At 60.1% G+C, this 24,589-nt stretch overlaps 2 protein-coding genes across 2 annotated transcripts in view; one reads left to right on the top strand and one right to left on the bottom strand.

Annotated features, from left to right (window-relative positions):
* Positions 1-380: 380 nt before the first annotated feature.
* Positions 381-13,456, top strand: POLG (DNA polymerase gamma, catalytic subunit). Its single transcript, XM_081124466.1, has 23 exons — positions 381-528; positions 1,146-1,947; positions 3,646-3,841; positions 4,578-4,742; positions 4,841-4,987; positions 5,130-5,209; positions 5,528-5,710; positions 5,807-5,958; positions 6,094-6,220; positions 6,977-7,198; positions 7,389-7,509; positions 7,706-7,792; positions 8,080-8,187; positions 8,618-8,778; positions 9,144-9,197; positions 9,287-9,404; positions 9,743-9,878; positions 9,989-10,235; positions 10,743-10,865; positions 10,990-11,158; positions 11,268-11,476; positions 12,351-12,511; positions 12,989-13,456. The coding sequence occupies exons 2-23, from the start codon at positions 1,298-1,300 to the stop codon at positions 13,063-13,065; spliced, it is 3,693 nt and encodes a 1,230-aa protein (XP_080980592.1). The 5' UTR covers positions 381-528; positions 1,146-1,297; the 3' UTR covers positions 13,066-13,456.
* FANCI (FA complementation group I) overlaps positions 12,741-24,589 on the bottom strand; it is a 26,351-nt gene continuing 14,502 nt past the window's right edge. The window contains exons 20-38 of the mRNA XM_081124465.1: positions 24,485-24,586; positions 23,410-23,580; positions 23,059-23,180; positions 22,379-22,543; positions 21,671-21,850; positions 20,621-20,787; positions 20,230-20,306; positions 19,221-19,337; positions 18,453-18,504; positions 17,563-17,690; positions 17,403-17,471; positions 17,124-17,217; positions 16,673-16,860; positions 15,688-15,741; positions 15,546-15,605; positions 15,016-15,087; positions 14,242-14,337; positions 13,954-14,058; positions 12,741-13,382 (exon numbers count right to left, since the gene is read on the bottom strand). Of these exons, the coding sequence (XP_080980591.1) occupies positions 13,302-13,382; positions 13,954-14,058; positions 14,242-14,337; positions 15,016-15,087; positions 15,546-15,605; positions 15,688-15,741; positions 16,673-16,860; positions 17,124-17,217; positions 17,403-17,471; positions 17,563-17,690; positions 18,453-18,504; positions 19,221-19,337; positions 20,230-20,306; positions 20,621-20,787; positions 21,671-21,850; positions 22,379-22,543; positions 23,059-23,180; positions 23,410-23,580; positions 24,485-24,586 (2,100 nt within the window). The 3' untranslated portion in view covers positions 12,741-13,301. The remainder of the gene's footprint in view (positions 13,383-13,953; positions 14,059-14,241; positions 14,338-15,015; positions 15,088-15,545; positions 15,606-15,687; positions 15,742-16,672; positions 16,861-17,123; positions 17,218-17,402; positions 17,472-17,562; positions 17,691-18,452; positions 18,505-19,220; positions 19,338-20,229; positions 20,307-20,620; positions 20,788-21,670; positions 21,851-22,378; positions 22,544-23,058; positions 23,181-23,409; positions 23,581-24,484; positions 24,587-24,589) is intronic.

Below are 24,589 nucleotides of genomic sequence, written 5' to 3'. Positions count from 1 at the left end.
GATCCCGAGCTATTCTGGGCCCTCGGTTCCCAGGATGAAATAAACCGAAAAAGTATGAGCGGAGCCCCTGCGACCGCGGCAGGACTCGAACCTGCAATCTTCTGATCCGAAGTCAGACGCCTTATCCATTAGGCCACGCGGCCGCCCGGCAGCGCAGGCCCGTGGCTGCGCTACAAAGTCTCCCCGCCGCGCCGGCCCCGGGCCAGCCCATGCGCCTCCCGAGCGGGGGAGGCCGGGCCCCGGGTCCCGGGTTCCGCACGCAGCGCCCGCCCGGAAGCCCCCGTCCCCCCCCGCGGGCGGGCCGGCCCACTGCCGGGGCTCCGATTGGCCGCGCGGCCCGGCCCCGCCCGCCCCCGGGGCAGCCGCGGGCCCCGCGCGGCGCAGACGGGAAGTGGCGGCCGCCAGCGAGGCGCGCTGCGCGGGGGGACCGCGCGCCAGCCCGGGGCTGCGGAGGCCGCGCGGACGGAGAAGCGGCGGCGCGCGCCCGGGGCCGGGAGCCGCGGACCCGGAGGCACCGGGCGGACCGAGGTTTCGGGCGGGCGGGCGCCGGGGAGGCCGCGGAGGCCGGGGCGCGGGGCGGCGGCGCGGGCCCTCCCTCGGCTGCTGGCGGCGAGGCCCCGAGCGGGCGGAGGCGCGGCCGGGGCGCAGCGGGCGGCGGGGCCCCGGGGGAGGGCGGCCCGCGGGGCGGGTTCGAGTCCCAGCGCTGTCACCCCTGGGCGCTGGGCCCTCGGGCGGTCGCGATCACGATCACGGCGGCCACCGTTCGCCGAGGCCCGCGCCCCCCCTTGTCACCCGGACAGCCGCCCTGCAGGGCAGAACCCGTAGCCCCACTTTACAGAGTGGGAAAGCGGGGCGCACGGAGCTGGCCCAAGGTCACGCGCGCAGGTCCCGGAGCCAAGGCCCGGGGTTCAAACCCGCACCCTCCTCCTCCTGCAGGATCCGGGCTTTTCGGTGCCACGCGCACCCCCCACCCCCTCCACCTCGGCCCCAGGTTCACCGAGGAGCCCACGCGAGCTCCGGTTTACTCAGTGGGGCCTTGGCCGTCTCCCCGGGGGAGGGGGGGTGGTGAGGCTTAAAGGAGAAAATGAAGCGAGAGGCGCCGGGGGCGCAGCGCGCGCGGTGACACTGCCGTCCGTCTCCTCCAGGGCGCACGGCAGGCATGCGCGGGCCCATGTCGCCGAGGGACAGGCAGAGACCAGGCGCGTCGCTCTCCACGCCCCTCGGCCAGTAGAGGCAGCCAAGCTGGAGCCCAAGGCCAGGTGCCCTGAATCCCAGCGGGGGGCGCCCTGCACCCACCATGAGCCGCCTGCTCTGGAAGAAAGTGGCCGGGCCCGCCGCCGTCGCCGTCGGGCCAGGGCCGGTCCCGGCTCCGGCTCCGGCTCCGGCTCCGGCTCCGGGGCGCTGGGTGTCCAGCTCCGCCTCCGTCCCCAGCGAAGGGCAGCCGCAGGCGCCGCAGCCGCAGGCGCCGTCCACGGAGGAGGCCGGGCAGCTGCGGCACAACCCGCTGCACATCCAGATGCTGTCCCGGGGGCTGCACGAGCAGATCTTCGGGCCCGGCGGCGGGGAGAGCCCCGACCCGGCCGCGGTGCGCCGCAGCGTCGAGCACCTGCAGCGGCACGGGCTCTGGGGGCAGCCGGCCGCGGCCCTGCCCGACGTGCAGCTGCGCCTGCCGCGCCTCTACGGGGGCGACCTGGACGCGCACTTCCGCCGCCTGGCGCAGAAGCAGAGCCTGCCCTACCTGGCGGCGGCCGACGCGCTGCTGCGGGCCCAGCCGCCCCCCCGGCCCGCCAGCTGGGCCTGGGCGCAGGGCTGGACGCGCTACGGCCCCGCGGGGGAGGCCGAACCCGTGGCCACCCCCGAGGAGCGGGCCCTGGTGTTCGACGTGGAGGTCTGCTTGGCAGAGGGAACTTGCCCCACGCTGGCGGTGGCCATGTCCCCCTCGGCCTGGTAAGTGCGCGCAGGGGGCAGGGGCCCAGCTTCATCGTTTGGTTCAGTGGACGCTGACCGAGCTCCCACTGGGTGCCGGGGTGGGTGCTCTTCGAGCGACTGCAGACTCGGTGGTGAGTCGGCTTGAGCCCAGCTTTCCTGGACAGGAGACACAGACAGTAAACAAGCACCCAGGCAGGTGTCCCGCGGAGACCCGGGTTAGTGAAGAATCACAGGAGAGGGCTGTCCTGGAGACCGGCGGAGATCCCCTTGACTTGGTGTCTTTGCCCCTCTCCTGATAGCTTCCTGAGAGGACATTGGAGCAGTGTTTCTACTTGGGATGCTTTTGGGTATTTTGGGCGGGAGAAATCTCCCTTTTGGGGGACTGTCCTAGACAGGATAATACATCAGCATCCTGCTCCTTTAAATGCCAGAACCCTCCCCCCAAACATTTCCAAATGCCCCCCTGGAGGCAGCATCCTCCTGAGCACCCCCAGCTGAGAAGCGCTGCTGTTTCCTTCCCTCAGCCTCCCAAGCAGGCCGGGGAGGGAGCCTGCAACCGAGGTCCGTGCCCTTGTCCAGAGTCGCACCCGGGACCCTTCAGTCTGCCGGCCGACGCTCTAACCACTGAGCCAAGCCAGCCAGGGCCAGTGACTTTTTATTGCAACTAAAGTTTCTGTCATCACCGTGGCCTCAAATGTTGACCTTCTTCAGCCTTTTTCTGTGTTTTCAGGGGCTTTCACGTCTAAATTGGGGCGGGAGGTTTCAGCTTCAGTCTCTGAGCACATTCCCACCTGCAGTGGGAGCTCAATTTTACCAGCTTTAAAAAGAGGAACCTCTTTTTGCCCCTCCCCCCACACCACCCCACTTCCACACACACACTTGTTGAAACTGTTGGCAGGTGACCCCTCCTCCTGTCCATCAGGGTTGCAGGGAGCTCCTTTGCAGCTGGGGCGGCCACATACCTGGCCTGGTCACTCACTTTGATGCTGGCGGGCCATGACCCTTTGGCATAATCTGTGTGCACAACAGGCTTTTCCCAGCGGCCACCTCCCCACACTCAGCCACATGGCTCTTGAGCCCACTCTGGCCTCTTCGGAGTCCGTCAGGCCCTCAGCAGGCGGCACTCACCCCCTGCCCCCAACCCCTGCACATGTTTCCTGTTCTGGCACCTCCCCTGCTCTCAGGGAGGCTGCTCTGAGAGCCACAGACCCTCTAAGGTGTGTGACCTGCTCTTTGACCTTTAGAATCTCCAGCCGTCAGATGACTCACCCTGCACACAAGTGCAGCATTGTCTTTTTTTTCTCACTTTCAATGAAAAAAAACACACACCAATATCCACTTTGGATTGTATTCTAGTTGTTTCTCAAAGTGCATTGGCACTTCGAACACTAGCTGTTTGTGGTGACAGTCATGAGGGGTTGGGGATGTTTATGAAGCACCTCGGAGCCAAGCTCAGGCTCGGTGAACACTGGGCCCGAAGCCCAGGCTGAGCGCGGACCCCAGGGCTGTGGCGCTTACGCCACCTTTTCCTGCGGAAGTAAAGCTTTGTGACCACCCGCAGCACAGGCCCCGCACCGCTCCACCTGACCTCTGGCTCCGTGAGGGTCAGGAGCACCCGTTGGTGCCTCTGGTGTCCACAGCTGCTGTGTGGCCTGGCCCGTGGTGGCAGGGGTGCAGTGGGTGCTGGGAGCGGAAGTTCATGCCCCTCTCCCTCAGGTATTCCTGGTGCAGCCAGCGGCTGGTGGAAGAGCGTTACTCTTGGACCAGCCAGCTGTCGCCGGCTGACCTCATTCCCCTGGAGTTCCCTGCCAGTGCTGGCGGCCCCTCCCAGCGAGCCGGGCAGGAGCAGTTAGTGGTAGGGCACAACGTTTCCTTTGACCGGGCCCACATCAGGGAGCAGTACCTGATCCAGGTAAGGGCCCTGGGGCCGGCTGCAGGTGCTGGTGCGGGTGGGCGGGAGCCCTGGCCGAAGTGACTGTGGGAGGCAGTGACGACCAGCCTGTCGCAGATCCTGAGTTGTCACAGGACAAATGGCCCTTCGCTCTGTGTGGCACGGCAGAGCCCAGCATGGGTCTTTGCAGTCTCTGGGCCACGCAGCCTGGGCTGACGTCCTGCCTCGGCCGTGGATGAGCGGTGTGAGCATCTCGGCATCCCCGAGCCTGTTTCCGTATTTGTGCAAGGATGGAGATAACTGTCCGGAGGGTCTGACCAATGCACAGACACTGCAGCCATGTGTAGTTGTGGCAATTCTTAACTTTAGGAAAATGCTTTATCATCGTGTTCTCCCGACAGCCCCGGGAGAGGGCAGTGCAGGGAGAGCAGCCTTAGCCTGTAGCTGAGGGTGCCAAGGCTCAGCCTTGTTGACTTGCCCAGGGCTACTTGCTTGTGTGTGGTGGGGCTGGAGTCGAGCCTGACAGCTCGGAGGCCTTGTTTTGGCCCCTCTGTACCCAAGGTGCCCCTCAGGGCTGTGCTGGATGCTGGAAGGACGTGTGTGTGGCCTTTAGGCCAGGTGTGCACCTTCAAGGGGGGCTAGAATTGGGGAGGGCAGGCCCCTCAGGCCCAGGGACAGGCGTGGTGTCGGAGCTGTGTGATGGGGGGAGGCTGTATGGGGGCCCAGCGGGCTGGCCCTCAGCTGCAGCCTGTCTCAGGGCTCCCGCATGCGCTTCCTGGACACCATGAGCATGCACATGGCCATCTCGGGGCTGAGCAGCTTCCAGCGCAGCCTGTGGATGGCAGCCAAGCAGGGCAAGCACAAGGCCCGGCAAGGCACACAGCGAGGCCAGAAGCCCCCGAGCAAAGCCAGCGGCCCGGCGGTGAGTGCGCACCGTGGGGGCGCGAGACCCCTTCACCAGCCTGCCTGTCTGGCCTGAGGCCAGGCTCACCTGCCGTGTCCCTTGCTCTGGCCCCTCAGATCTCATCCTGGGACTGGCTGGACATCAGCAGTGTCAACAACCTGGCAGACGTGCACAGCCTGTATGTGGGGGGACCTCCCCTAGAGAAGGAGCCTCGAGAGCTGTTTGTCAAGGGCAGCATGAAGGACGTCCGGGAGAACTTCCAGGTACGGAGCTGGAGAGGGCTCTGGAGGGATGGGGTGGCAGACCCCTAGCTGAGCCCGGGGCACCGCTGCCAGACCTGACCCCGAGACCGGCGGTGGTAGTGGGATGGCTGCCCACCCAGCGCCTTCCTGTCGCCTGTGCCAGGACCTGATGCAGTACTGTGCCCAGGACGTGTGGGCCACCTATGAGGTCTTCCAGCAGCAGCTGCCCCTCTTCCTGGACAGGTGAGGTGGGGCCCTGTGGGCACCATGGGGCCAGTGCACAGTGACAGTCACCTAAGGATGCCTTTCTCAGAACACATCCCCGTTGAGCCGCACATGACTGTCTCCATTTTACGGATGGAGGAACTGAGGCTCAGAGAGGTGACCTCCTGTTCCCAGGGTCTGGTGGCAGAAGCAGTAAAGCCGGGGTTTAACCCCGTGTGTCTGGCTGCAGAGCTATGCTGTGCGGGTGGTGGGGTGAGGCTTGCCATACCTCTCAGGGATCGGGCTGAAGCCTGCTTCCTGTGGTCACTTATGGCAGCCCTGGTGTTTGCCCCCAAGGTGTCCCCACCCTGTGACTCTGGCCGGCATGCTGGAGATGGGTGTCTCCTACCTGCCCGTCAACCAGAACTGGGAGCGCTACCTGGCGGAGGCGCAGAGCACCTACGAGGAGCTCCAGCGGGAGATGAAAAAGTCGCTGATGGACCTGGCCAACGACGCCTGCCAGCTTCTTTCCGGGGAGAGGTAGCCGGGCCTGGGCAGGCAGGATCGGGGCAGGGGACAGCAGGCGGGGGCCTGGCTTTCGGCTTGGCCTCAGCCCTGTGCCGACTGGCTGCGCAGGTACAAAGAAGACCCCTGGCTCTGGGACCTGGAGTGGGATCTGCAAGAGTTTAAGCAGAAGAAAGCTAAGAAAGTGCCAAGGAGGGAGCCAGCCGCCAGCAGCGTCCCCACCGAGGGTGCAGGGGCCCCCGGACAGCCCCAGGATCAGGAAGGTGGGGAGCATGGTGGGAGGTGGGGCAGAGCCGGGCCCTGGGAAAGTGCTGCTGCAGCCCTCCGGAGATCAGAAGCTGGGCCGGTCTTCCTGAGAGCCCCTTCCCTGGCTCTGATGGTCCTCCCACCCTGTGCAGACCCCGGCCCCCCCAGTGAGGAGGAAGAGTTTCAACAAGCGATCACGGCTCGCATCTGCTTGGAGCAGCTGAAGGGGACCACAGAGCTCCTGCCCAAGCGGCCCCAGCACCTTCCTGGACACCCTGGGTGAGCCCTATCCTCTCACCCCCATCTCGGGACACCCCTATTCTGGGCCCCAGCGCAGGGCTGGTGGCTGCCATCTGTTCCTTCTGACTTCCACGCCTGCCCTCAGCTGGTTCCCTCTGACCCCTGGCTCACTGAGCACCTGCTGTATGCCTGCCATGGCAGCCCTGGGGGTGCATACAGGAGCACAGCTCCTCCTCTCTAGGACCCCCTTCACCCCTGGAGGAGCCAGGCACGCAGACCAGCTCGCGCAGCTGGTGTCTGTGTCCAGGGTTACACAGAGGAGTGGTTGTGTTGAGGCAGTGCCTAGCTCTGCCTGGGGTAATCAGGGAAGGCTTCCTTAAGGAGGTGACCCTTTACTTGAGCCTCACAGAGTGGCAGAGTTGGGAAAACGGGCAGCCAGGGTGAACAGCATGTGAGAGATGGAGCTCTGGTCTCCCTAGTGTGTTGCTAGAGCCGTCGGGGGAGGGCAGACCCGTTTGTTTCTCTGCCCAGTTGTCCTGCAGGGACTGGAGCTCGGGAAGGAGCCCACCGGGGGCCATGCCTGTGGGCCCTGGCTGCTGCCTAAACCGGGAGGGTCTTTCCTTTTGAGATCTCTGAATTTTTCTGCGGGACTCCACAGGGGTCTGGGCCACATCCCAGAGGGAGAAAGTGGCCACAGGCTGAGGTCACGGGCCTTGGAGGGTAGGTGGAGCAGGTCATGGGGAGAGAGCCTTCCTTGCGGTCACCACGGTGACACTGTTCTCTGGTGGGGCACAGGTGGTACCGGAAACTCTGTCCTCGACTCGATGACCCCGCATGGGCCCCGGGCCCCAGCCTCCTCAGCCTGCAGATGCGGGTCACACCCAAACTCATGGCGCTGACCTGGGACGGCTTCCCCCTGCACTTCTCAGAGCGGCATGGCTGGGGATACCTGGTGCCCGGGCGGCGGGACAACCTGGCCAATGTGCCAGCATCGGCTGGGGTGACCTGCCCCTACAGGTGAGGCTCAGGCTCGGGGAGGACCGGCCGAGCACATAAGGACCCCTTCTAAACACCGGGGGGCGCTGTCCACTTCTGCCTCAGAGCTGACTCTGAGGCCTGGACAAGGGGAGCTGTGGAGGGCGCCCTGCACCTGCCTGGCCCGGAGCAGGCACATAACCCGAGGCTGCTGCCCCTCTTCTCTGCCCAGAGCCATCGAGACCCTGTATAGGACACACTGTGTCAAGCAGGGAAAGCAGCAGCTGGAGCCGCAGGAGGCGCGCCTGGCCGAGGAGTTCCTGCTCACCGAGAGCAGCACCGAGTGGCAGATGGTGAGGGCGAAGCGAGCGCGGCCTGAGCTCTGGGGAGGGTCCTGTCCCCTCCCGAGGGAGGGGGGAGTGGGGCACGGGGAGTGCCCAGCTCTCACCCCAGGCCGGCCTGGGCTGTCTGCGTGTCGCAGGGAGGGGCTGGTGGATTCCTGCCGACCCAGCCTCCTGCTTTACTCCCTTGGTACCTGGGCCCATCCAGGTGGAAGAGCTGGGCTGCCTGGAGGTGCAGGACGAGGCCAAGGTAGAGAACTGGGAAGCAGCGGCTCCGGGTGGACCCGCAGCTCTGGTGAGCAGGGCACGTGCTCAGGCTCTCTGGGTGGGTCCTGGGGTCTGGCCCTCCCTCTGCCCAAGTAGGGCTCCCACCAGAGTCCCAGCGGTCCTGGGGGGTTGGGAGATGCTGCCCTGCCTTGGAAAGGCCTAGGAGGAAGCCTGAGACCCGGTGGCTGTCCTGTCACTGCCCAGCTCACCTGCTCAGCGTTTCAGGCCCCTTTCCCACCCCTACCTACCCTACCCCATGGCCCTTGCTGAATGCAGGTGCCGGAGCAGGGCCTGACCTAGGTGTGTGGCCCACAGACTGGTGCTCATGGCCCAAAAGCTAGCCAGCCCGCCTATCACCACGGCAACGGACCCTACCATGACGTGGACATCCCCGGCTGCTGGTTCTTCAAGCTGCCTCACAAGGTGTGTCCTGGGTCACGCACGTCCGTGTCCTCACCGTGCTCAGGGCTCCTGGCAGGTGGGCGGAGTAACCAACCAGGAGGCTGCCCCTTTGCAGGAGTGGCCGGGGCAGTGGGCAGAGCTTGATCGCAGGCAAAGAGCCCATCTCTGTGAGCCAGTTTTCCCTGTGGAAATCGGATGGGAAAGGGCATGTCAGGTGGCTGGCACTGAATCTGCCGCATGGTGGGTCCTGTGACTGGCGGCTGTTACTGTGAGGGGGCAGGTGCGTCGTATCCATCCTGGTGCCTGCCTGTGTGGCCGTCAGGGTGGGATCTGCCCTGACAGCCCTGCTCCAGGTTCCGAGCTGCGCCGGGCAGAGCCCAAGTGCACAGACACCGGTTCCCAGCCAGGGGTCTGCCACCTGCCTCCAGCCCCTGCTTCTGCTGCCCCCCAGGACGGTAACAGCTGCAATGTGGGCAGCCCCTTTGCCAAGGACTTCCTGCCCAAGATGGAAGACGGCACGCTGCAGGCGGGCCCCGGAGGTGCCAGCGGGCCCCGTGCCTTGGAAATCAACAAAATGATTTCTTTCTGGAGGAATGCCCATAAGCGGATCAGGTGGGCCACCGTGGGAGGGCAGGGATGTGCCTGCCTACCCCGGCCAGGTTTCTGCGGCGCTGGGACTCCCTTCCCTGCCTCCCCCGGGGCCCCGGACTCAGCCTGTGCTGCAGGGAACAGCCCAGCTGGGTCTGGAGTCCTTGCCACTTGCAGTCCTGGGGCTGCCTGCCCACAGGCAAGTCTGTCCCTCTCCAGCCTCAGCTGCCCTGTTTACGTGCAGAGGGGTTACTGTGGAAGAGGCTGGAGGCTGGGCAAGGAGGGGGCAGGCACAGCAGCCCCTGAAGCTGGGCAGTGAGGGCCCTGCTGGGAAGGGGTTGGGTTCTGACCCCGTGATGTGCTGAGCCTCAGCCTGTCTGTCCCCACAGCTCCCAGATGGTGGTGTGGCTGCCCAGGTCAGCTCTGCCCCGTGCTGTGACCAGGTATGGCCCGCCAAGTGGTTGTGGGGACAGTTAGGGTGTCCTAGAACCAAAGCAGGCTGCTGAGGCTGGTCATCTCCTCCTCCGCCCAGGCACCCGGATTACGATGAAGAAGGCTGCTATGGGGCCATCCTGCCGCAGGTGGTGACCGCCGGCACCATCACCCGCCGGGCCGTGGAGCCCACGTGGCTCACTGCCAGCAACGCCCGGGTACGTGTCCTGTGTCCCCTGCACCTCCAGTCCCTGCCCCTCCTCTCCCGTGTCTCCAGAAACTGGGGCTGCAGGGCCGTCAGTGAGGAGCAGGAGAAGGAACCCAAGACCTGGGTGAGGTGGGACTGGGTCACATCTGGCTCCACAGCTCATCCATGTTCAGTAAACATGTCTGGGCACCTGCTGCCGGCCAGATGTCGACGAGGGGCAGCCACAGACGTGGTTAAAGGGGTACCGGGCCAGGCGCAGGGTAGGGATTCCCTTACCCGTCCGCCGTTGCTGCTAGCCCGCCGTCCGCCTTGGAGTGGGGTAGGAGCCTCGGGGTGTCTCTCCCGCAGCCCGACCGAGTAGGCAGCGAGTTGAAGGCCATGGTGCAGGCCCCACCCGGCTACGTGCTGGTGGGTGCGGACGTGGACTCGCAGGAGCTGTGGATCGCGGCGGTGCTGGGAGATGCCCACTTTGCCGGCATGCACGGTGAGCAGGGGCCCCGGCTGGCACGGTGGCGGCCGCCTGAGCCCCGGGGGCCGGGTTGCGAGGTTGGGGGCAGTGCTCCTGAGCCTCCTCTCACTCCTCCCGGCCCGCAGGCTGCACGGCCTTCGGGTGGATGACGCTGCAGGGCCGGAAGAGCAGGGGCACCGACCTGCACAGTAAGACTGCTTCCACGGTGGGCATCAGCCGCGAGCACGCCAAGGTCTTCAACTACGGCCGCATCTACGGGGCAGGGCAGCCCTTCGCCGAGCGCCTGCTTATGCAGTTCAACCACCGGCTCACGGGCCAGGAGGCAGCCGAGAAGGCCCAGCAGATGTACGCCATCACTAAGGGCCTGCGCAGGTGAGGGTTCCCCTCCGTCATCCCCCAGGGCCTCAGGCGCTTTACTAGCCTTTTCCGCCCGGTGTCGTCCACCTTTCCCGTGACCTGCGCCCTTACCTGGCCCGTCTCCCTTCAGACCTGTGACCGAGCTCCAGGATGGTTCATCTTTGGGCGTGACGTTTGCTTAATAGTTGGCCCTGAGCAGGTTCCCTTGTAGGGTTAAACCTGTTGGTCACTTGGCAGTTCGGTGTCTAAGGCACCGGGACAGAGAGAACTGTTGTTTCTGTATTAGCCTGTCCTCTGCGGGGCCACCAGGGCATAACCAGAGCTTGGATTCCTGTCTGGGTTCCACCTGTTTCTGGCTGTGTGGCCCCAGCAACTGAGCCTCTCTGTGCCTGTCTCCTCCGCTGAGGTCGAGCCTGCAGGGAGGGGCAGGAGCCCGGGTGGTGGTGGGAATGGGCTGGGTGGTGGCGGAGCTTGGCAGAGGCGGAACTCCCATGGGAGCGATGGGGGTGACACTGCCCCCAGGTATCGGCTGTCAGATGAGGGCGAGTGGCTGGTGAGGGAGCTGCACATCCCCGTGGAGAGGACCGAGGACGGCTGCGTTTCCCTGCAGGACCTGCGCAAGATCCAGAGGGAAGCGTCTAGAAAGTGAGGCCCTCCTGTGTTCTAAGGGTGGACAGAGGGTCTGGGCTGGCCCTGGGAGGACTGGGAGGCTGTTTTCAGCTGAGATCCTGGAAGACACTGCTCGTCCCGTCTGTTCCTGGCCCCCCAGGTCCCGCAGGAAGAAGTGGGATGTGGTCGCAGGACGCGCATGGACGGGGGGCACAGAGTCGGAAATGTTCAACAAGCTGGAGAGCATTGCCACGGCCGACGAGCCCCGGACCCCGGTGCTGGGCTGCCGCGTCAGCCGAGCCCTGGAGCCAGCGGTGGCTCGGGGGGAGGTACTCTGCCCGGAGCACGGGGAAGTCACAGGGAGGGAGGGCTCCTGGGCCACCTCCCACCCCCGGGAACCGGTGTGCCGCTGGACCCTCACTGCCCGCCTCCCTGCAGTTTATGACCAGCCGTGTGAACTGGGTGGTGCAGAGCTCAGCTGTGGACTACCTGCACCTCATGCTCGTGGCCATGAAGTGGCTGTTTGAGGAGTTCGCCATCGACGGGCGGTTCTGCATCAGCATCCACGACGAGGTCCGCTACCTGGTGCGGGAGGAGGACCGCTACCGGGCTGCCCTGGCCCTGCAGATCACCAACCTGCTCACCAGGTAGGCGGGCCTGGCCGCAGGCTCACGCGCGGGCTTTGCACCAGGCTGAGTGTGATCTGAGGTTTCATCTCCCCGGAAGTGAACGTTTTAGTTTTATCTAATTTTTAAAAAGTTGTGGAAGTCTTAAGGCTGGCCTTCAACTTTTGAAAGGTCCCTTGGTTTGAAAGTGTCGTATCCTGAGACTAGGTCACTGAGGCGCTGAGCTGTAGGTCGGGGAGCTGTTCCAAAGAGGAGCTCTCAGGTGTGCTCCCTGGAAACACCTTCCTGCCTAACAGGCTTTTATCAACCACAGAAAGTTGAGATTTTGAAAGTCTGCAAATTATTTCTTTAGTGCCAGACGTTTGTTACTCTGTTACTACTAACAGAGTAATAAGTCCTTAATGCAGAAAATCAAATGTGATGTCAGAATAACTTATCGTTTACGTACTGGGTTGTATTTTCTCACGGTAAAGCCTGACTTGCGTGGTTAAGTGACACCACTGTTCCACGCTGACCTGCCACTCAGAACCAGTTTGGGAACCACGGCCTTTCCTGATTAATGGGTAAATAAGGAGCTTTTACAATGCTCAGCGCTGTCTCCGTTGCCCTCTTCATTGTATCCTGGGGGGCTGTGCTTAACGAGCTAACAGTCTTCGCATATTCAAGTAATAGAGAAAATTTGTACTTCAGGAACGTGTGCCAGGGTGGGACACAGGTTTGAGTCCGTCGCTGCATTTTCGGACCTCACTGTGTCACTGTGTCGGATGGAGGCAGCGGTGGCCCTGCAGTGCTCCTGGCTGAGTGCCCTGCTCTCGGGGTGCAGGTCATTTCTCCTGGGGTGATGGGCCTTTGCTCGCGGCAGGGGCATCACTGAGAGGAGGCCGGTCTCTTCCAGGTGCATGTTTGCCTACAAGCTGGGCCTCAATGACCTGCCCCAGTCAGTCGCTTTTTTCAGCGCCGTCGACATTGACCGCTGCCTCAGGAAGGAAGTGACCATGGATTGTAAAACCCCCTCCAACCCGACTGGGATGGAAAGGAGATACGGGATTCCCCAGGGTGAGCACACTCATTCACGTTCCTCATGGTGGGCAGGATGTGGGGTCCACTAGGAAGTGGTCTGCACACCAGAGGAGTCCACTCTGAGCAGTAGGGTGCACCCTGGGTCCAATGGGAACGTGACGTTCAGCGCACAAAGGGATGCGCGTCTAGCGTGTTCACAGAAACAAAGGAGTATCTGCAGCTCTGGTTTCTTCCATGTGGACCTTTCCCTCTCCAACCACACGAGAAATGTTTAAAGATTTATTGTGCAAAGTTAAAGTGCATTCATTCTTAGGTGAAAAAATTTGTGCCTTGAATGCCAAACAATCAGAAAGCTTCGTTTCCATATAAAGTGGCTCTAAGACAAACATTTTATACAAAGAGAGCATGGACCCTCCAAATGTAACAGCGCAGTCATCCCGCCCTCCGGTCCTTCTGCTAGTCCTGAGTGCCGTCCTTGAGAAGGCATCGTAACCAATCCGCACCGTCTTTCAGGCGAAGCGCTGGACATTTACCAGATCATCGAACTCACCAAAGGCTCCTTGGAAAGACGCAGCCAGCCCGGGCCGTAGCCCTGCCAGAGGCTCTGCATTCGCTCCCGTGGAGCTTCATCGGGTGGCCCAGGCGCCCGCACTCAGGCTCTCAGCTGTGCTGTCCTCAGGAGCAGGACCTGCCGGGAGCGACGGCCTGTGACTAAAGGTGCAGCTGGTTTCAGCGGGTTCAGAACTAGGACGCGGCGTCTGTGCAGGCTGCACAGGGGCAGTGTGGCTTGTCGGGTAAGAAGAAAGCAGAAGCCCCAAAGTTCGTGTTAACTCAGGCATTTCGTCTCCCTCTTCCTTTTCTTCTTGGCTGGTCCTGTGCTCTGGGCCCCGTGCTCCGAGTCAGTGTCCTAGGAGGAGACGCGTCAGTATGACAAACCTGCTCAGAGGCACGGGAATAAAGAAACCCTCTATCTTCTCGCCACAGCCTGTGTGGTCGTGCTTTCCCCTCCCCACGCACGGGGTGAGAGGGGAGGCCTCCGGGCGGAGTGGGGCAGCGTGTGCCTCTCCTTGCCCTGGGGAGGTGCGTGGGACACGACAGGAGGCTCACTACACAACGCTCCTCCCCGGTGCCGAGGAGGCGAGGGGAGCGGGTGGGGCCGGGGCACTGTGGCCCGGAGTGTGACAGCCTGAAGGATGTGGGCGCAGGGCCCTGAGCCAGGATGCGGGGCTACTCGCTGTCCACTGCTTCACCCCGTCAGGCCTTGCTTTGTCACCACCCTTTCTGGAAACGGGCACCCAAAATGTCTACAAGTTTGGGCACCCAGCTGTGGCTCAAAACACATAACCCTTCTCTTGGGAGTTTTTAGTTTCGTCTTGGCCTGACCTCCTTTTAGCCCATTCGCTGTCTGCGGCTGCTCCCAGCAGCCCCTGGTCAGGAAGGGGGGCCAGGCGGGGCTCCCGCCAGAAGCAGACACTGACCTCATCCGTGTCCCCGTCTTCGTCCCGGAGAAGCACGTCCAGGACGTTCCCCTTGATCTTGAAGTCCCGGGAGGTGCTGAGCTTCATGTGCTGCATCAGGTTCACCTGGACAGGACAGGACAGGACAGGACAGGACAGGACAGGGCGTCAGCACCACACATGCTCCTAAGGCTGTGCAGGTCCTGCCTGCACAGCCTCACAACCCTCAGCAGCCCCCAAAGCAAGCGCACACCCTGCCCTGCCTCTGTTGCCAGCCCCCCCCCGTAAATGAAACAGAAGCGCGCTTACCTTGGACCTCTTGGAAAGAAAGATGAGGAATTTCTCGTACTGTTCAATGGCGAAGATGAGATTCGGGATTGGCTTGGTTTCCCGAAGAACTCTGGCCTGCAGGGCAAGGAAGGGGAGCCTTAAACCCAGGGCTTTCTGAGGTTGTCCCCTAAGGCTGTCAGAACTGCTCACAGCTTTGGGAGAAAGCGGGGCCACCCTCCACACACACACATTTTCCTTAGGTCCCAGTCACCTAAGATCCCTGGCAGCTCAATCTCGTCATTTCACTGTGAGTCTGAGGGAGCCGCCTCCCTGCGCCCAGAGCAGCCCCGTCCACAGCCAGGGATGGGGGAGCACCTTCGGCCCCCACTCACCTTTCCTCAGTCCCTCCCCCCCCACGCGCACCCTAAGCTATTTCTATTTTTAAAGAGCGAGCTTCACGATTTTCTGGTCCTTCCTGAATACAGCGTATGTTTTTTGGTTCAGGGGAAAGAGGTGTTCCATCTGAACATCACATCCGTTCACCGAGCAGCAGCCACACGCACTTTCCCAGCTTCACTGAGAATAACTCATGCCCCGTACAACTCACCCCTATGTTCAGTGTCACTCGTGCAACCATCACCACTTAGGAACGCTGGAACATCTTCGTGGCCGCAAAGCCTGCACCCGTCTTAGCAGGCACCCCCAAGCTCTAGTAGCCACCAACCCACTTCCTGTCGCTCGGGGTTTGCCCGGTCCCCATTCCCACGGCGCTTCTCCCACCAGCAGCCACTGGGGAGCGCAGCCGCATCTTACCATGGCCACGGCAACGGCGGCTCCGTTCCTTTTCTTCCCTCCTGGGCAGTGGGGGCTCCTGCTCCTCTTGTTCTAGAGAAATCGGAACCGGTCTTACTCCTGAGTGGCAGTTTTCTAGGCAGGTGGTTACAGCGGGCACGGGGACTCCCGAGGGGACCGAGTCTGGGCAAGGAGACTATCCCGCAGCAGGTGTGGAAAGTGCGAAGCGTCTGTGACCCTCACACTGTCTACTGGGAGGTTTGCGACCCCGCTCTTGGGCCAGCACATGGAGGTGAGGGCAGGGCCAACCGTCACTGTACCAGCCAGCCAAGGGCCGGTGAGGCACAAAGGACAGTTCAAGTGGGGATGTGGAGGTGGCAGCAGGAGCGGTATTTCGGCAGGTAGTGGGCTGAAAGGATTCCCCAAAGGAGGGGACGCTGGGGAGGCTGTTCCGGGCCTGCAGGCTTCCCACCCAGGGGCAATCACCCGATGTGCCTTGGAAACCATGTGCTCCCAGGCCAGAGAAGGGGTTAAGAGAATGAGTCACCCACCTGTACATAAGAAATGAAGGAATAGCACACAGGAGTCAGATGAGAGCCCGACAGCTTCACCTGTAGCCAGTGAGAAGGAAACCGAGGTGACCATGAGAGTAAGGGAGCCTCCCCGCGCCCAAGAAAGGCATCCTCAACTCACCAGCTTTTCCATGATTTTGGGAATTCCTCCGGAGCTCCGACACACCTGGATGTACTAACAGAAGATTCTGTGGTTTAGAGCTCATTCTATACAAATGTCCCCTGGAACTAAAGGAATGGAGTGCGTGGCGCAGGGCTCTGACTGGCGGACGGGAGGAGCTACTACACACACCGGCCCCTGGACACAGGCCTCCGTCCCCTCCTCAGCAACTAAGCTCCACCGACAACAGGCACCTATTCAGCTCATTGCTCTAAAAACCCTTCAGGACGATAATCCCTCCGTCTAGAAAACCAGGTCTGCTTTTTCTTTTGGAAACGCCCATGAAGAGAAGGGGCTCAGTGCTCCCGCTGCAGAAGCTCGGTGGCCACACCGTGTAGCCGGAGCCAGGCATCCTCAGCAGCTGCACTGCTGTTTGGGGGCGCTGTGCAGTCTACAGTCTTTCTGGGGTGGTCTACGCCTCAGTACTTAGTACGAATTGCTGCCCTCTGAATGTCTGCTCAGCACCAAAATGTCCAAGAAAAGAGTTTGTTGTTATCAGATACTAAGAAGCATGAACTTAAACTCGGCGCAGAGTATGCCTTGTATTTTTTAAAAAATAAACTTCCTCCCCACCCTAGCACCTGACCTGTGAGGCACTGAACACCTACGTTAAGGGAAGGGAGATGAAGGAACCCCTTTCAGTGCCCAGACCGGTCAAAAGATGTCCTTTCTGTGTGCAACAGGGAACGAGACTGAATCCTACAGCTAGAGTCTAGATTCCGTCTCAGAAGACGTTGGAAGCGGCATCCACTCTCAATCAGGGCCACATACTCGTGCCAGGGAAACAGGGCTCTAAGGGCAGGCGACAAAGCACCGGTCAGCTGTTACTTCCAGGCCCGAGGAGACGCCTGCCACCTACTGGCCAAACCAGGCCTCGGCCCAGGCCCCTGACTGGCTGGGAGCAGGGGTGGGATCCTGGCCATCGCCCGGACGCTCAGATACTCACGTATTTGACAAGCGCGGTGAGGATGACGTACATCTTGCAGAGGTCCCGGAGCAAGGTGTCCACACAGCCGCCCGAGGGCAGGGCGGTCTGCACCAGCTCGTGGAAGCAGGTGAGCAGAGTCCCCAGCTGCATGACAATGGCCTTCTCCATGGGGCGGGGCGGCAGGGCTGCCTGAGAAGACGCCTCTTCTGAGGGGAGAGGAAAGTGGCACGTTCAACCCACTGGCCTTACTTCCCAGTTTAAGTGAAGGAGACTTAGAAACCGACACCGTTAACCAGCAAGTCTGCAGGGACAGTGGGCATGCGACTCGCCACGCAGCGGTGACGGGACAACCGCGGTCAGACACGGAGACCTGGTTCAAACAGATGAGCTCCTGCGCCGGCCCAGTCTGGATGCTGGACGACCTGGCTCTCCCCACAATTCCCGGAACCCCACCTTGACCTCCTCTTACCCGATGTGGCTTCTTGGCTCACTTGTCCCTTGAGCTTGGTGATTAGCCAGTCCACTTCCTCCAGGACCTTCTCAGCCTGGCTCAGAACCAGCAGCTGGGAAAGGAAAGGAGCCTGCGGTGGCCGTGGCTCACTGCACTCGGCGGCCGGTGGGACAGACTAGCCATGGCCACAGTGGTGGGTCGCAGGCCGCAGGACGTCAGCCACTGTGATTTACCCCCCCTTGGAATAAAACGTCAAGAATGACCGGCTGTTTCCCATGGCTCCGGATTAAGACTTACACAGACAGTAGGGGCCGCTGTCTTCAAATTCACCATCGCGAAGTGGTTTGTTTTCTCCACTTCAACATCCTGGGGAGCGAGAGGGAGGTAAGCGGCGATGGCAGCCGGCGGTGCCAACCTCCGCCCGCTCGGGGGCCTTGCTGAAGGTCTGCCACAGTACCTCGTCTATGTCTCCAAGGAGCCCGTGAATATCCTGGGACAGGTCACGCAGCAGGGCCACCGGGCTCTTGCACAAAACGTGGAGGCTGAAGAGCAAGTTCATCAGGCCCCTGCAGAACGAAGCATCCTCTGGGGCGGGAAGGAAAGAAAATTAGCAGCTCAGTGATAACCAGCCAGTGCCTCTGGGGAGGGGATGCCCGGCCAGAACACGCAGCCACCCATGTCCCCGGCACCACACCCCGGTGCTGCCCACGCCGACCAAGCAGCTTGCCCACAAACGTGCCCAAAGGAGGGAGACGTGTCTCTACCAGTCAGCCTGACCACTGCGTGACCCGGAAACCTCTGCCCTGGTCGCCCCACCGAGGAAACTGCCACTCTGACCTCTAACCTCATGTCTAGTTTTATCTGATTTTGACCCTGATCTACATGGACTCAAACAGCAAGTACTCTTCCGTGTGGGGCTTGTTTTGCTAGACACTGCGTGTGTGAGATTCCCCCAAGCTGTGCGCCAGCGGAGCCTGGTCACTCTCCCCGCCTGAGCTACTCCACTTGGACACATCACTACTCCACGCATCCTGCTGCTCACGGGTATTTGGGTTGTTTTGCTTATTAAAATAGTGCTGTGAGAATTTTTCCACCTGTTTGTTGGGAGTGGACTTGCTGGGTCACAGCACATGTTTCATTCTGGTGGTCAGACGGTCCAAACAGCGCTCCAGGGTGGACATGCCAGCTCGCCCCCCGCCCAGTGGTGAGAGGTCCCTCTGCTCTACTCCTCCTGACACTTGCTACCGCGTCTCTTTCTCATTTTGGCTCTTCTGCTGAATGAGTGAATGCTGTCCCGTGACGGTGATTTTAAATAAAGCCTGAAAGGGAACGTGGGAGGACACTCACCCCGACTGTGTTCCTTGCAGATCTTGGATGTCCAGGTCAGCATCTGCACAAACTGCAGACATTTGGACATTACAGACACGTGACGAGACGCAGCTACAGGAGCCCTAGGCCTTCCCACACCTAACCACCCGCCAAAACATGCACCTGGGTCTAAAGTAACACCTACTGAGAACAGCACGAGAACCAGTCCAAAACTATGAGGATTACTGGTACTTCTCATGTATTATAGCGAACAACTTAATTCCCGAAGTCTACACCCACATTAAGGGCCAAAAGTCCTGGGGTCCGGGTCTGGGTCCTGCCCCCGAGCTCCCCCACCCGACGACCACGTCTGGGCTGCAGCTCCTCTGTCCCTCCCGAGCCCCACGGCCTTGAGGCCAAACAGGTGGGCGACAGGAGAGGAGAGGAGAGGAGGGAGACCATTCACTGAAAATCTCTAGTTTTCAAATCATGGGACTTTATTACCTGCTCAAAATTCAATTTAAAAAATAAAAGACTACCTGAAATTATGGGGGCAAGTGATGCATTTTAAAATAAAACTTTCCTCTAAATATGAGCCTTTCCAAATCCATTTATTTTCCCTCAAACGTCCCCCCGGCCTAATTCCCTGCGACTGCATTTCCTCCCTAGTCTGCTCTTTGCGGCAACACTGTGGGATGAAAGAATGACGCTGAGAGTAAGTGGGGGTGAGCTGTTCGGCTCCAGGATGAAGCAAGCAGCTAGCAGAAGGGACGTGTGCTGGGAGGGGCCGAGCGGGGGCGCCCGTACCTGCGGGGAGGAGGGCTCCAGCAGCCGGGACAAGCTGGAGAGGACACTGACAAGGAGCAGGGCTTCTCTGCTGCTGAAGTCTTCCTCCGGGCTGCTGAGCAAGTTCAACAAGGCCCTCTGGGAAAGGGAGGCGCAGACGCATTAGCAGACGCGCCCCACAGGGAAAGACACGCAGCCAGAGGTCCCTGGGGCTGGGGCGAGACGGACTCAAAGCTGCCAAAATCCCACGAGGACAAAGTCTGAAAATAAACTCGACCGAACAGCTACTTTCCTACCGTTTTCGACCATCAGTGTGTGTGTCTCTTAGAAACAGCGGGAGCCCCCCCCCCCGCATACATAAGGACTGTGCCCAATCTTGGGGTGTACAGCCCATCCACGACCTCGGGTTTAGACCCCCACCCCCCAGCATTCCCTATACACCTTCCGTTTGCCTCTCCTGTCTCTCCCCACCCGCCTCACGCTGTATTTTGTCTGTCTCTTCCCCGCTACGCTGTCAGTGCCACGAGGTGGGGATTGTGTCTCGTTTCCTGCTACACCTCCAGCACCTGAACAGTCCCTGCCACAGAACAGGAACTTTATAAAATTATCCTGATATTGTGACAACTAATCTAATGGTTGGAAACTAACAGGCTTCACTGTCTAGTCTTTATACAACCTGACAAACCCAAGTTATACCAGGGACACAAGGACAAGTTCCCCATCTTCACAGGCTCCGGGTCATCTCGGTGTCAACTCAAACAGTGATTCCTGGGGGCAGGGACTGTGGCCGGGTGGGGTGGCTTCACACGCCAGCGCAGCGTCCCTTCCGACGTCCTCCCCTCCCCTCCCCTCCCCTCCCCTCCCCTCCCCTCCCCTCCCCTCCCCTCCCCTCCCCTCCCCTCAGAGCTATGTCCTCTTGCTGGGACGATGACCCAGATAAAGTCCTGTCCTACTTGCTCATTGGGCTCGTCTCACCAGCTGGCCCTGCGAGGACCCTGGGGCCAGTCCCACAGCATCCGAGGCTCCTCACCTGGAACTGCCGGACCTGGAACGCTGCTCTCTGGGTGACAGTGACCTCCACCTCCTCTCCCTCGGTGTCTGGGGCATCTAGGGAAGGAAAGAACACCATCGTCTTTGAAACGGACTGTGCTTTTTTAGCATTTTAAGAGCTAAAATTTCAGAAAGCCGAAAGTCTAGAGAGAGATTTAAACATATCCCTGACATCCTGCACTTCCTTCTTGCTACGCTCCACTGTCCAGTCCTACTTGTGGCTTTAAGTGTAATCCAGCAAAGGCCCATCCTGAACCCACTAGATGTCACCTCCCAGCAACGTTCGGACTGTCCTCAGGTGACTCCTGACAGGTGAACGAACAGAACTGAGAGGGCGGGTCAAGCCCACGGAGCAGCAGGGAGGTGCGCACCCAGCGCGCGGAGGAACAGGGGCAGCCGGGGCTGGAAGAACTGCTGCACGGCCACGAAGATCTTCTGCAGCCCCTCCAAGCACAGCAGCGAGATACTCTTCCCCTTTTCTTTCTTTCCCGACTCCTCCACGGAGGTGGGGATGGACGTGTACCTCCAGAGAAAGACCCTGAGAGGGGAAGGAGGCATTTCTAAAGTCAGCTCCCCTGAGGTGCAGTGTGCGCCCAGTAAAACCAACACCCTGCAGACGCACGGCCCCGCGAGTTCTACCAGACGTAGGAAGTGCGTATCACGCCCGCGACCAAGGTTTTTCCAGCTCCCCAAAATTCCTTTATGCTCCCCTGTAGTCAACTCTCTCCCACCGATTTTCCAAGCAACCACTGACCTGATTCCTGTCCCTATGGTTTTACCATTTACAGAATATCAGATAAAACTGGCGCCACTCAGCAGGCAGCCTCCCGAGCCTGGCTTTAAGCGCGTGCTTTAGAGATTCACCTACTCCACCGACGCTGCTACGCCTGTCGGCGGTGGCTTGTCCCACGTCACTGGGCAGTTTTCCGCTGTATGGATGTACCACAGCCTGACTTTTCACCAATCTACCCATCCACCTGTTGTTGGAGTATCTGGTGGGCATTCGGGTTGTTTCCGAATTTTGCCATTACAGATACGGCTGCTATATGCAAATCCACGGCAAGTTAATATTCTGCATGTGACACGAGGGACGGAAGAAGGGTCGCTTTTTGCACACGGATGCCCAATTGTTTGAAAATCTTTTGAAAAAGAGACTTTCCTTTCTCCAGTAAATTACCTCGGCACCTTTGCCAAATCAAATAACCCCATCTGTGTGTTTTCCTGAGCTGTCCATTCTGTTCCACTCATCCTGCCAACACCACACTGCCTTAAACACAGCAGTTTTTTATGTACAACCTGAAATCGGGGAGCGTGAGTGTGCTTGGTTCTTTTGCTCCAAACCTGTGTTAGTTGTTGTTGTGACCGTTCCTCTCCTGGAGCCCACAGCAAGCGGGCAGGTTCCTGAGGGCGAGGTGACTCACCGAGTTATGTCACACAGGTTCTGAAAGAGCTTGTCTGGGTTCTGGCCGTCGGGGCCGCTCACATGCCCCATCTCCTTCAGCTGCTGCACCTTCCGCAGGGCCACGCTCACTGCGTAGCGCATGAACTCGCCGCTGGACCTCAGCACAGACAGGCTCTCCTCGTGGCTTTGGGTACTGTCCCTAGAGAGAGAGAAAGGGGGGGAGAGAGGGAGGTTCCCTACTGCTACTGGAACTGGGCTTTCTAGGGACTGTTCAGAGTAGGAGCATCCAGCAAGCTCCGCATGGCAGTCCCTAGGTGCCCAAGAAATCAACTCAATTCTGACACTATCTACCTGCAGGGCCTCAGATGCCGGGTTCAATCCTACACGGCTACCCCACCCCCATTTCAGACACCAGTTGCAAGCCCAGGTAACCAGAGTCATGTTACAGAGGGTCTCAAAGACCAACAGGCGACAGACTGGAGTTTCCAATGACCCCCCCCCCCCGCACTCAAAATGCTAAATGCAAATCCAGGTTGTTCCCTGTGCTTCCGACTGGCTGTCAATCCGAGGTTCCCACAGCCCCCTCCTTGGGTTCAGTTAATTTGCTAGAATGGCTCTCACAGAACTCAGAGAAACCCCTGCGCAGTAAGAATCATGACCCCAAACTAGCCAGCAGTGCCACCCAGGTTCTCTAGCAGCATCTTCTGAGCACCTGCCAGCACCTCACCTGAAGAGAGTGGTGAGAAGCTCAGACACAAACTTCATGGACAGAAAGCTATGGTTTGCTTTGTGGGCCGTTTTAGTTTTGCCTTTGCCAGCTTTTTCGTTGAGGATGTCAGAGAGCTTCTTGTAACACGTAAATAAGCTCAGGACGTCCTCAAACTTGTTCTTACTGTGGGAAAAGAGAGACCACCGAGGACAAGCGTCAGAGGTTGTGGTTTCCTGTCGCATGAGGTCATAGGAAACACCACGGTGCTTTAGATGCCATATTTCAGACACAGCGCTAGACACCACGAACCCTCACCACCACGAGCTCCCAGGCACGCCCTTCTGCCTGCGTTACTCTCTCCCGCTGACAGACCAGGCAATACAGAGCGTGCAAGTCCAATACCACCACCCACCAAAAGCAGGAGCTCTCGAGCTCAGGGCCTGGGAGTTCTGAGCAAATGCGAGCCTGCTGGAGGCGGGACACTCGCCAGCCTGTCCAGCAGAGGCTCTGGTGCTCTCTGGTCCAAAGAGCAGTGCCTGGTCTTAGGCCAGGTTCTATTTAAGACAGTGTCGTGGCCTGTGGTCTATTCAGTACCTTGCATATCATTAAGCGCTAAAAACAAAAACCAAAACCCCCAAGCCCCTCTGCCCATAAATGGAGCATTAGGCAACTGAATTAGCGTCATAACAACACCTTACCTGAAATTACTGGTGGAGAAATTATATTCTATCAGAACCTCACAAACTCCCATCACAAGAGAGGCACAGATGTTATTTTTGATGCCGACGCCAGTGCTCTGAGAAAAATCTGCTGATTTATCCTAAAAGACACAAGATAAAAACTAACAAGCTACCAAAAACCTTCGTCAGGCCCTGGCTGGCGTGGCCCAGGTGGTTCGAGCGTCCTCCCAAGTGCACCAAAAGGTGGCGGTTTGATCCCCGGTCGGGGTACGTACAGGGAGGCAACCAATCCATGTTTCTCCCTCTGTCTCCCTTCTTCTCTAAGGTCAATGTAAGAAACAAACGGCGTGACTGAGGCTCAGCCATTACCAGCTCAAAGTCCTCCAGCTCCGTCTTGATCATTCTGCGCGTGAGGGACTCCAGCATGTCATCCATCTCCTGGTAGAACCCGTCCTCAGGCTCCTCCTCTCCCTGCTGGCCGGGCAGCACTCTGCTCTTATACCAGGCCAAGCAGTGCTGCATGCAGCACAGCAGGTGGTCCTGAGAAGCAAACAGCAGTTATATTCCAGAGTGCTCGGGGCTAAGCCGCTAATCAACAAGTGACTCCAGTCTCAAAGGCTGAGGTCATCTGAATGAACAGCACCGGCAGGACTGAGGGAACAGAGGCAGGTTTTCTGACCTTCCCCAGAGGAACTGGCTTCCTGAGTAGCTGACACCTCGGAAAGCAACGTCCGATGCGCTCCCTCTGACCCAGTACAAACTCCAGCACCATGGGGCCCGGCTGGGCAGTGAGGCCCCCTCGAGATCCCCTGAGTCCCAGAGGCTGTGCTGAAGATGGGGGCTTGTGCTGAAGGGGTCTCTGGGGGGCCAGCACAGCATCTCCCGGGCTAAGGGCGTCGCATGGCCGAGAAGGTCCATGCTTGAGGGCAGACTACAACTCCGTGACCACAAGTCCTACATCACCTGGGGCGGTGGAGCTCCAGTTTTACCGTCTCTTCCTGTCTTTCTGAGGCTGGAAAGCAGGAACAGAGCACCAGCCTGTCCCAGTTCCTCCAAAGGGCCCACAGAGCGCCAGTTCTGGCTCAGCCTAAATCACACGCTCCCTCCAGACTAACAAAGCAGGCCCCCTGGGCCACCGCAGCTGGCTGCCTCCCTCCCCCACTCTGAGGCAGTGTGCTCAGCACTACAGATAAAGAGCCTCGGAGGGGAGACACGGTGCTCCTGGGGGAAGTGGCAGAGGCTGACACGGAGCTGTCTTCCCATCAGACACGGGTGATGAAGGGTCGGAAAAGAAAAGCAGGGAGGATTTCAGATAACTCGATGGGAGTAGGGGAGAGAGCTTCACGGGGAACGGTGTCCCCTTCTAGAGATCAACTCTACCAACAGGGTTGGTGATTTAACTTAACAGCAGAAACAATGGGCACGGGAGGGATGAAAGTCTCACCAGGGGTTCTTGTAGAGAGAGCTGATCTCCTTGGGTCAAAATACAGGCTTCGAACTTCAGAGGAGGCAGCACGTCAGGCTGTGGCTCATAGAACTGCTTCAGCTA

This window comes from Miniopterus schreibersii (genome assembly GCF_964146895.1).
Source record: "Miniopterus schreibersii genome assembly, chromosome: 22".
NCBI classification, from domain to species: domain Eukaryota; kingdom Metazoa; phylum Chordata; class Mammalia; order Chiroptera; family Miniopteridae; genus Miniopterus; species Miniopterus schreibersii.
Note: the sequence above shows the minus strand (reverse complement) of the source record. Positions and strands in the feature narration are given on the sequence as shown.